This window comes from Ambystoma mexicanum, chromosome 1p, assembly GCF_040938575.1.
Source record: "Ambystoma mexicanum isolate Mex_15411 chromosome 1p, UKY_AmexF1_1, whole genome shotgun sequence".
Lineage (NCBI taxonomy): Eukaryota > Metazoa > Chordata > Amphibia > Caudata > Ambystomatidae > Ambystoma > Ambystoma mexicanum.
The window spans coordinates 1,180,028,364-1,180,040,856 of NC_090921.1; the positions used below are offsets into that span (position 1 = coordinate 1,180,028,364).

The 12,493-nt window shown below is 43.3% G+C and overlaps 1 protein-coding gene across 1 annotated transcript in view; it reads left to right on the forward strand.

The window, feature by feature from the left end:
- The first annotated feature begins 974 nt into the window (after positions 1-974).
- LOC138532852 (IgGFc-binding protein-like) overlaps positions 975-12,493 on the forward strand; it is a 181,122-nt gene continuing 169,603 nt past the window's right edge. Inside the window, exons 1-3 of the mRNA XM_069641104.1 lie at positions 975-1,086; positions 3,178-3,377; positions 8,076-8,217. Coding sequence (XP_069497205.1) covers positions 975-1,086; positions 3,178-3,377; positions 8,076-8,217 — 454 coding nt within the window. The remainder of the gene's footprint in view (positions 1,087-3,177; positions 3,378-8,075; positions 8,218-12,493) is intronic.

Consider the following 12,493-nt stretch of genomic DNA (forward strand, 5'->3'; position numbering starts at 1 on the left):
TCATCCTGTTAGACCTCAGTGCCGCCTTTGATCTACTGGACCATAATCTACTCGAAGTAGCCCTGGGCAAAACGGCCAACTGCTCACAAGAGGCAAAAACATGGATAATGTAGTTTTTAAAAGGCAGGACATCTCGAGTCCATTGGGGAGACAAACTCTCCATGGAAAGGGAGATCCTCTGCGGGGTTCCCCAGGGAGCCAGCATGTCCCCATTGTTGTTCAATCTCTACATCTGATACTTATGCTACATTTTAGATCATGCAGATATATTCTTTACCAACTATGCAGATGATACGCAGCTGGTATTGGAACTTAGCGGGGACCATGAAACTGACAATGACCATCTAAACAGAATATATAACATCATAGAACATTGGATGGACTCCAATTGGATGTGTTTGAACAGCAGCAAAACCGAGCTAATGGTTTTCGGATCCACCCAAGCCAGAAACACATTGCCCCATGACTACACAAACTTCAAGATCAAAGACGTCAACATTAAAGTAATTGAGAAAGTAAAAACCCTGGGCATGATGATGGAAGCATCCTTAGGCGCAGAAGCCCAGACTCGATACATAAAAAAAAACATGCAACTATTACTTGAGACTCCTCAGAGCTATTAGACCGTATCTATCAGAGAACAACTGTGCCACAGTGGCTAGAGCAACCATCCTCTCTGGTTAGACTACGGGAATGCACTTATGCTAGGAGCCAACAAAAAAAGCATACAGGTGTTCCAGATTATCCAAAATAATGCAGTCAGGATAATCAAAGGCAAATCCAAATCAGACCACATCAGAACAGCCAGGAAGGAATTACACTGGCTCAAAGTTGAGAGCAGAACCCACTTCAAGGCTCTTACAATAGCCCACAGATGCATCCACGATAAGGCACCAGGCTATCTAAAATCGAAAAGACGTCCTTATGCCCCAAGCTGCGCCTTAAGATCCTTGGATCAGAGTAGGATCACAGTAATGCCTCACAAACGTAAATCTGGACTTGGAAAATCTTTCCCAGTCATTACAGCAAATATCTGGAACAATCTGCCAGTCCACATAAGGAAAGAACCCAACTACGTACGCTTTTGTAAGTTAGTGAAAACATATCTCTTTAACTGACCTCGCCACTCTTGACCCTCTAAACCTTTGATTTCTAGGAACTCTCTTGTCCCATTTCTGTTAGTCTTCGTGTCCATGTTTCTGCCCCCCGAAACTTGCGAGTTACCAGCGCATTACAAATAAATAAATAAATAAATAAAAAACATGCAATATTCTTTTCGCATATGAAAGTTTCCTTGATTCTTAACTTATTCGTCAGTTTCTATGAGGTCCATACATTCTCTTCAGCCAGTATTCTCAGGGCGTCAAGCTCGTCTCTCGTCACGTCACCTACTCCTCTTTCACTCATTTTCATATTCCTTCAGTGAGTTCCTCCCTCAGATTATCGTCTCTTTGGGAATAAATTTGATAAGATTTTCTCAGTGGGTATCTTCTTTCGAATATTCGCCGTGGTATGGGCATAACTGCTGGTGTCAATCATGGCACAATCACAGGCTTTCCAAAATACAGGAGGTAGGGGGGAGGGGTTTCCTGCAGAGGCATGTAATTGCTTCTCTACATGTCTTTGGAACTCTACTCCGTTGAGAATGAGAAATAACCCATGTCTCTCTGGTTCCAAAAAAAGCCATCAAGACTGTTCTTTTCAATTCTGATGATTAGATTTCCCTTTTCTCTCTCCTTATCTTTCTAATTCCCTGACGTGTCTTCTTCTTGATCCTTTATTTGGCTTAAGCTTTGGGTTTTCATTGCTTATACGCACTGAAGCCTGGTTAGAGTCCTGCCTCAATTCCTCAAATTAGCATCCTCTACTACTCTAGACTTGCAGCATGCTTACAGGCTTGGCCCAAAAAAACATGGCAAGTCTTATCCTATGGGTATAATTTTCTGTCTGATTTGATGTACCATATCTACTTGCCATTTTAGCACTGTCAACTTGCTACCCAATAATATAAATGTTACATTTTCTGATCTACCCTAAATGGTAGGCCAGTGATAGATGCTATGTTCTAAAGACTCATCCATCTGTAATCATCTAAGGTACTTCTGCCACCCCTGCTGCAGTCCAGGGCTCTACACACACAATACATGACCAGGATATAAAAACGGATTTCAATGGAAGAGATAGAAAGTTAAGAAGAAAGGCCGTGGGATTCTTTATTTGGGTCTTCGCAATCCAGGATTCGAGTTTTTGACATGGCAGACCTCGTGTTACTAAAGCAACATCTTGTCCCTCTGGCTGCCTGTCCTTATTTCCATGAGTCGCCTACAGAGTCTGGGGTGGAAGATGGGCATTGTATATTATACATGTGAAGCCAGTGGTCGAAGGGTGCTGCAGCGGTTGGGTGAGGTGTTCCTCTACTTTAAAAACAAAAAAGATTTACTGTTCCTATACTTTTATTATAAAAAGTAATGGTTCCAGAGGGGTTTACTTTTAAAATAAAAGTGTAGGAAGAAGTGGAAACTTGCACTTCAGTGCACTGCATTGAACATTCCCTCAGACAGCAGGTGGGCTTGTTTGGGGGTTTGCATTGCACGTTGGAGTGGGCATGGCGACAGCGTTTGTGAGGAGCAGGGCAGGCGAGCAGGAAGCATAGTTCCACTACTTCTTTTCATACACTTTGGCCACTGTGTGAAGCTCTCCCTAAGTACCTCTGGAAAATAGGATGGCCCCGCCCCCAACCCTACCACTCTGCCCACTTTCTCTGCCTATTGGTCTGCTCTGTCTGAAGCTGCTCCTCTGTGCCTGTGGGTACCAATAATCCTCTTTGTATGCATGGCCTTTTAATTATCCCTTTAACCCTTTTACTTGGTCTCTCTGTTGACCTGTTCTCTTCACTTCTCCTGGACCTTTGTCTCTATAGATGCCTTCTGTGTCTGGGAACACCTCTCTAATTTGACAGCTCTGTGACATCTTCCTCTAAGTCATTCCATCTTTGCAAAAGCTAAGCCTTGGCTGTGCTTCACCGCCAACTTTCATCCACCTCCATAACCTCCCCATCATCTCTCACCTCATCACACTCAATAGCATACACACACGCTACATTTGATTATTCAACACAGGTAATGAAGCTTAGAGGATTGAAATGCTGTTAATAATAATGCTTTCTTTTCCTTGCAGCATTTCATTGCCCGCCAAACAGCACCTACAGCATGTGCTCAGACACCTGTGATGACAGCTGCGTTGGGCTCATTGACCCGATGGACTGCCCCAAAGTGTGCGCCGAAGGCTGCGAATGTGACGAGGACTTATTTTTCGATGGACAGCAGTGTGTGCTGATGGACAGATGTGGATGCTACGAACACGGAAGATACTACCCGGTAGCCAACACATGACATGATTAGACTACACTGTGTGAACTTGTTCTTGTCCTTTAGCAAGTGAGATGGGTAGTGCGTGTTCTGATTGGGCTCAAATCAGATTGTTCTCTGAGACACACTGGAGCAGCTGCTTCTTTGCCTGTTACGTTGGTATCAGGTCAACACAAGGATTTTTATCTCAGAAGAGTTGAGGATCCTATGGGAATCGGCAATGATTGCCTGCTGTATTTTAATATCGTGCAGCCTTGGTAGAAGTGTGCGGAAAAAAGTAGTGGAACTGTGGTCTCTACAAGGGAGAGGGTAGGTGGAAGTCTAGTGCAACATGTGCCAAGGTGTTGCTGCCAGGTCATTGCAATAGTCTAAGTTACTAGTAACTAAGGCTCCTATTACGTCTTTACACTTGCACACGGACAGGAATGGACAAATCCTCTATATAAAATGGTGAACATGGTCGTAAAAAGTAGTGGAATTGTACAGAGGAAAAAGAAAAATAATGGAACACCGCTCCCCACCGTTCCTGCTCACTTCGATCACTGCAGTGCAAAAAAAAAACCAGTCCCACCTTCTATGGAGAGAAGACATTTAGATCTGTCAAAGGGGCTGTTAGGCAAAATCATAGGCAGTACCCTTTGGGAACACTACACACAATTAAGACCACAAGTGTAAGTACAATTTCACCTTTGGTAAAAGCCTGTGCTACACAGTAATGTGGTAGCAGTGGCTGAGCAGCCAGACTTATATCAAGAGTAAAGCGAGCAGTAGAACAGGTTACTCAAAGGACTAGCAATTACAGTGATTCAAACAAACACTTACTCAAGGTTTCTTGGTAAAAGAATATACATTTATTTACACATTCATTTGGAAAACATTCCACTAGTAAGAGCAGCTCAATATCACAATCTAATATACTACAATACACAACCAATCAGTTTCTCAACAAGTTCAGCTCCCCTGAAATGGGAGCAAAATGGCACTTCAGTTACTTTAAAAAGGGGTAAAAAGACAAGGTTATTAGAATCAACAGCACAAATACTTTCATAGGCAGGGCAAAGGGTTTCAGTTTACTACAACCAGCATTTCAATTCAATAGGCCTGGGCCAAAATCAACAGTTCAGAGTCTTGGACAGGATAGCACAGTTTTGGTAATAAACGGTTAAGTCTTTGCCACGGATCTTAGAAGAAATTGGTCAGATGAAAAGTTAGATGTTGGTTTAGGGAAGGACAAGCCTTCAAAGTCAGGAAAGTTTCACAAACTTTCATCGCGGCCGAACAGAGTTCTGCACCGCACTTGCACAGTACCTTGGAAGTGAAGAAAAGCTGTAGCTGAGGCAGTTGTTCCTCGCAGTTCCTGCAGATCTTTCTGTTCCTGATCTTCAGTCGTGGGTACAGTAGGAGGATGTCGGGGCGTTCCTGCACTGCCCACGGAAGAGGCCACAAGCTTGGCAAAACATTGGTTTAAGGTGTGAGTGCCTTAAAGTGCACAAGCTGGTTTCCTTCCCCCTCGCTATCCTGTTTTCAACAGCACTCTGAAGAAAATTCGACCGGGTTGGGGACGGTGTCCAGGTGACTTGCGAGTTGGTTGCTCCCACCAAACTCAAAGGAATAAGTTAACCTTGAAAGGCTTCTCTGTTGATGGAGTTTCAGGCAATTCGGACCTGCAGCAGGGCTTCACCGGTAGACCAGGAGTTGCAGCAGTCATCTTCCTTAAGCTCTTCTTCGGTTCTTTCGTTCCAGTGGTCGACTCTGCTTTCCAAGTCCCAGAGACCTGCTTTTAAACAGTTTTCCCCCATTGATTCCAGCCTGGCTGTCACTCACACAGCAGGGTGGCTGTCCTTGCCGGACAGTCAGCCCGCCAATCACGCCTGAGTGCATTCAGGTCTCCTAGGAGACTAAGCACAGGGAGTTTTGGGCACCTACCTCACATCCTGTTCACCCCAGACACTCAGGTGCCACAGGAGGGCTTCAGCATTGAAGCCCGCCAAAGGCCAACAAACAACTGGCCCAACCCTGGTTTGGCGCGCAGAGACAAACACAAGAAGGAGCGTTCCAAAAAGAAATGGTGAAAAAAGTTGACTGAAGTCTTTTTTTACAGATATGTCTGGGGCGCCATATTAGAAAACATGGCTAACCCGATTTTTATCTAGCGGTGTTCGCGGTCAGGAAAAATCATGGTAGTTTGTTGAAAACCTCGACCAACAGCCATTTTAAGTGGGAAACGGTAACATTTGACTGTTACATGAGTGTTTAGACTCAAGGGAAGCTAGGCAACCCCTCCAGCACTTTAAAGGAAGATAGTGTGTGCTGGGTCTGTAAATTAAAAAAGACTAGTAAAGTCAATTTAACCTTACATGCTCTTGGAGACAGTAGTCAGTCCCAAGGAAGGTATTTAAACCTTGGGGAGTCTGAAAGACACCCCTGTGCCACTGGACTGAGGGTGCTGTGTGACACACAGAAAAAGATGATGCATATGGAGTTGTTTTAAAACTCCATATCTAAAGAACACACAAGTAAAACACACATCAAAATACATGGAAGAGTGGGAAAAAAGGCTTACACTCTTCCCAGGTAAAAAATCAAATCCTAAAAATCCAGCAAAGCTGCTGGGGGTCTCAAAAGGTAAGGGAAATTAGCACATTCTTGAGAATTCTCCCTAACAGGGGCTGCTCATTCTGCCTCGTCCTCTTTCTCTTTTCATGCTGAGTGGCTCAAGTCTAGACTGAATGGGGGCCTCTATAAGTCCAATTGAAGGAAACCCAAACTGGTCCTAAATGGTGCAGTCCTTTGTCCAGCTCTGTGCTTGATAGATCCTTTCAATTTATAAAGTATGGACAGGAGGGGACGCTGTCCATAAGAACACACAAAACGGGCATGCGCAACTTAATGAATTCAGTAAACACATTATATTGGGAAATCACTTTCCATGCGTGTAACACCATTGCTTTCGGAAGTGCAAGGAAACACGTATCCCCTTAGCTTCTGCAGAGTGAGAGAGGTTTGCTAACTTCATTGGAAATGTAGGTAGAGCGGCTGGAAGGAGCACAGTGGGCTCATAGTCAGAGAAAACGTGATTACTTTCTTAGCTTTCTGTACCAAAGGAGTACATGCAAGGTGGCTGTTGATTGGCTGTGAGGTGAATTGGGGCCAGTTGACAAACACAGCGTTTGATGTACTTAAAGCCAGGTTTGATGTGTGAGGCCTAACACCTGATACATGTCCTCATAAATATATGGGAGCTGATTTTTAAATAAATAATATTGTGATAATATTCTGGCAAAGAAGTAATATGCTTGCACCACTCCCCCTGCACCTTATTCACAAAGGGCCCTGAAATGTGTGCATCACGGATGCCAGCATTCAAATGCCCCCAAGCACAATGAAGCAGCAAGCCATTGAGTCTTGGAGACATCATTTTATGGGGGAGGGAAGCACATCCGATTCTCAAACAGGATGTGCTGTAAAGTAAATGAAATATGTAAACATTCTTGGGAACCATTTTGGGACAGCACAAGTGAATGCGCAATTCATGCAAGGCTGATGTCTTACCCTTTAGTGCATGTGATCGAACTCGGACTGCTGCTTTCCTGCTTGAATTTCTATTCCCCTAACAGGGGTAGACACGTTTTAACATTTCAAATGAGAGGCGCTTTAAGGGCCCGTCATACTAAAACCACTCGCATCCATGCTAACGCTTATAGTGTGTTAGCGTTGGGCACGTATTCAATACCAAGGCCCCCGAAGTTTTGCACAGGTCATCTTTGTACATACTTTGATCCCTGCAACCCTTAGAATGCAGCAAGTCAAACATCACATAATGGGCCTCATTCCGAACCGTGAAAAAAACATGAATCCACATAATGATTTTTTTAATGATCTGTGTGCCAGGCCCCTGAACAAAACGGTGTGTTTTCTTCTGTCAGAATCAGCTTTTCAGTTGGCTACTCAGATCTTTATTTGGTGGCAAAACAGGGCAGCCCGGCGGTAACTCGTTTGGCTGGAGTAACAAATACATTGGGCCTCATTCCGAGTATGGCGGTAAGGGATAGCGGCCACCGGTAATGAGACCGGTGGCGGTAATCCCTTACCGCCATACTCCGAGTTCCCTCTGCGCCCTCGCCCTTAACGCCTGCTTTGAGCAGGTGTTAAAGTCGAGGGCGCAAAGGGGCCTCCAAGCCAATAACGGTGACCGTAATGAACGGTCACCGTTATTTGCATCTTCCCCATTCCTATTGAGCCCTATGGGGGCTCAATTGGGAATGGGGAAGAGCCTTGGTGAATGGGGAATTACTGCCCCGCCAACCTTGGAATGGGGCGGTGATTCCGCCATCCACCAAGGCGCTGCCGGTCCGGGTACGGCGTCAACCAAGGCGTTAATAGCGCCATTGGTTAGGTTCAAAGAAACGGTGCACTGCTCAAATTGACTTTGCACTGCCGACGCAACTGTGCAAAGTGTATCTCTGCAGTGCAAAGTCAGTTGAAAAGTTATTGTGGACTGCAAAAATGACTTTATACCGACTTTGCACAAACTTTACACTGCAAAAATACACTTTGCACAGTCCCATGTATCAGGGTTTGCCATTGCTCCCTGCCCCATTTCTCTGGTCTGCCTTATATTATTACACATTAATCAGAAAGTTATTTTGTACCTGGCACACCAATGCATGCCAGTCTAACGTTACCTACCCACGTTTCCCTCCATAGACGGATTTGGTGTTCTTGACAGGGGACTGCTCCGGTTCCTGTACCTGCAGCCCTAGCGGTGATCTGCTCTGTGAACATCACAGCTGCGCCGATGACGAGAAATGCACCAATGAAGATGGCGTCATGAAGTGTATTAATACAGGTAAAGGGAGCATGTCTGCGGCAATGACCAGTAATACCACAGGTATTCTATATGGCGCATGAAGGATGCTGGTAGTACTTTAGCACCCCACCCCCCCGATCCCCAATACCAGCACACAATCAAGAAACAAGCCACACATGCAAAATGTAACTAAACATAACAAAAAGGTCACGAAAATAATGTTTGGTTTAAAAGCTGGAAGATTGTTGCATGTCAATTAAAGGGCTATTCAAAGCTGACAATGAACAATTCATCAGACAATACTGTTGTGAATAGTGGTGGGATGCGTTTGTGTTTGCTTCTTAATTTGCCAGGCCGACCACACATAATTTGCAACTGAAATTAAAACGAATCAGTCAGTTGATATATTTTGCATTTTTAAAGCGCTCACACAGCCCGCGGGCATCGAGGCGCTGTTACAGGAATTGTTCGTTTTTTAGTTGCGTAATTGTTTTTTTTTTTGTCTTAGTTGCGTATTTATAACGCCTTCTAAGCGCGGACCCGGGGATCGAACATGTGTTGCTTTGTGTGGTCTTCCTTTCGAGGTACGCGCGTTGCCGCTGAGCTATCCTCCCTGGACGATATGTGAGACCGTAGGGGGAGTGGAAGTAGGGATGGGTGATATTGCCACCCGAGTACTGTGGATGTAGATTCTGCAGTGGGAGGATAATCTGCCATCTCCTTCCACCCCACTGAGTGGATATTCTTTCACCCTGCACCGTCACCTTCCGCAGCATAACATTTCATGTGGGCCCCGCCAGGTGGTTCCCTGGTGGAATCTGTCCAGACAAGCAAGGAGTGGATAGCGCGAGCAGACGTTTGGGCCAAGCGCATGCGCTAAAATGTTCATTGTGCCCTGATTGATGAGGAGGCTCTGTATCCCAGTCATTTTTCTGGCCAAATCACGACCGGCACCAGACTGGTTAAAATACAGGGTCGGACTGCGGCATGCAATTGTCTGGGCACCAATGAAAAAGTGGCCCACAGTTGCACATTGAAATTCATTTATTTTGTGACAGACTGTTTGAATAGTACTCAAGGGATGTTTTTTGATAAAACGTGATGCAAATTGTGCATGTTAAAGAATATCTATTCAGTAATACTGGTCAAAACTAGTAACTGCATAGTGAAGTAACTTATCAAACGCCCACATTGGTCCAAAAGTGGTGCACTTTGCATAAAAAAAAACCCGTCCACACCAGCATTTTGTGTTATTGGTTCAGGCATTGCCCTATAGGCCAGCCAGAGCTTGTTGATATGTGAAACATTCCAGACCATTGAAATGAAACAGAGAATTCTTCTCCTTGAGCTGTGAGAATTCTACGTCAATTCTGCTTTGCCCCTATAATCCCTCTCAATTTTAATGACGCATTCTATTCGCCTTGCTTCTGAAAATAACCATGAATAAGGGGAAAAAAAACAGAAAGAAGTGTAAGACATGTTGGGGAGCTTTTTAGTTATGGCCTAGTGTAAAAGGCACGCGCACAACCTTTGTTCATCATTTTACATGTTGCCATACGTTCATGGATTTCAGAGTGGAATAATGAAGTAGGCGAGGGAGACATATGAGGTAATATACTTATTTATTATACTATAAGGAATATATACCGGCGCCCCGCACTGCGTCACCTCGCATGCTTCTTCCTCTCTTCCAACCGTCCACCACCGAACGTTCCGCGTCACACCATTCCACAACATTCCAACTCACGCGCAGGCGGGGAGCCAAAGGTAATACATATTACGTATTTTCTCGGATAAACAAGATTACTACATCATCCCCCTCTTTTTACAAAATTGAACAAGAGAAAAATATACATTCGCAAATTTTAAACATATGTGCAAAGTATATATATAGTCAAAACATTTCCAACATAACACATGTGTGCAAAACGCGCCCTAGTATAATCACCTTAAATTCTTTACTAAAACCTCCCTTATAAAAGGAATATTTGTTTAACTCTGCATGACATAATCTCTAGACCAAAACGGTAACTTCCTTTCTCTAGAACTACGCACACTCCTGTCTTCATAAAATCTCTCACCTTGCTGAGCGTTTGCCTCCTCAACATGTCTCCTCACATTACCATTCAAATTCGCATTTTCCACTCCACTTTGAATATGATCATCTTCAAATAATTCAATCGCTCTTCTTCCAATTTTGAGTTGCTTGTCTCCTTTATTCATACCCTTCCACATCCTTTTACTAACCCTGTCCATATTCCACACTGATCCTCCCGCAACTCTTACAGCTCTCCTGAACACTTGTATTACTTTAACAGGACTGCTGTACTTAGAGTCACCCTTTTTAACATTGCGTCCAAATTTGATTTGCACAAAATCTCCTGGTGAGATTCTCAATTTACCCTTTTCTGGAGGCTTGAACTTTTCTGTATACCTACTGTATCTATCTAGATTTTCATCAGGACTTTGTAATCCGATACTAACACATCTCCTACAATTAACCCATTCAGGATTTAGCATAGTATTTGGAGCCCTTCCCCTCATTAATTCAAAAGGAGATACCTCCATTCCTTTTTTTACAGATATCCTAGTGCTCCATACTCTCTCCTTAAGGACTTCATCCACTGGCATATTGTTACTCAACGCTAACTCTGCAGCCTCAACAATTACACGATTATATCTCTCCATTAACCCATTTGTTTGTGGGTGATATAACAATGAAAATCTCCACTCAATTTCTGTTCTTTTAGCAAATTCGCTCATTTCTTTACTTCTGAATTGAACTCCATTATCACTCAATATAATTTTGGGAAATCCTTCCCTTCTGCAGATCTGCAATATGAATTTAATTATTTCATTAGTATCAATTCTACTCACCGCCTTGACTTCCACCCATCCTGAATAGTAATCAACTAGAAATATCAGAAACTTTTTCTCTCCAAATAACTTCACATATGGTCCAATGATATCTATTCCTACCATCTCCCACGGCGCATTACCTTTGTCTATGTTAATTGGCTTAGACTTCACTATCCTGCAGCTCTTGTCACTGTTCTGACATGGCCAACAATTTCTAATAAACCTCTCAATCATGAGATCCATGCCTGGCCACCAATATTTCAAACGCACATTGTTCTTAGTGCCAGTAATACCAGGATGACCCTGGTGCGCTTTCTCAATAAGATCATTCCAAAACTTGCGTGGGGGAATCAACTTGTCTCCCCTCACTAAAAATCCATCTTCCATAGACAACTCATCCTTAACCTCCCAATATCTTCTACAACTTTCACTGATCTTTTTTTCAGGCCACCCTGATTCAGAGTATCTTCTAATCTCTTGTAATTCCTCATCTTTATTTAATTCTTCCATCCACACTTCCTTAGACGTAACCTCAAAGACGACCGCCACCATTTCTTCATCCAGATCCACACTTACTTCATCACTCCTTAATGGCAGTCTAGATAAGTAATCAGCAACAATATTCCTTTTCCCTGGCACATATTTCACAGAGAAATTGTAATCTTGTAATTTAAGACTAAGCCTGGCTAACCTGGGAGAAGCTTTACACATTCCTTTCACTGTGAGAACTTCAATTAAGGGCTTGTGATCTGTCTGAATTACAAATTTGCTTCCCCACAAATATTTCCTAAAGTAATTCACCGCCCACGAACAGGCCAATAATTCCTTTTCAATCACAGAATATCTACTTTCTGTTTCCGAAATAGCCCTAGAAGCATGACTGATCACTTTCTCATATGCACATCATTTATTTGTGTTAAAACTGCACCTATACCACTCCCACTGGCATCGACCGTAATCTTCGTCAGCCTTCCAAACTCAAATCCTCCCAATTCCAAAGAGTCACAAATTTCTCCTTTTATACATTCAATCGCCTTACTACATTCAACACCCCATGTAAACTTTGTATCCTTCTTTAACAACTTCCTCAATGGTTCTGTTATACTCGCAAAAATATTTACAAATCTGTTGTAATATTCACATAACCCTAAAAACGATCTTAATTCTTCTTTATTGTTAGGATTCGGTGACTCTCTGATTGCCTTCATAGCATCATTTTGGGTTTATAACCTTTTCCATTCACAGTATGCCCTAAATATTTCACTTCTTCCAACCCGATCTTGCACTTGCTTTTCTCAACTTTCAACCCGACTTCTTGCAACCTCTTCAACACTTCTTTCAATCTCCCATCATGTTCCTCAGTTCCCTTGCCAAATACAATTATATCATCCTGATATACCATTGTTCCACTTAAACCTTTCAACACATGCATCATAATTCTTTGAAATACTGCTGC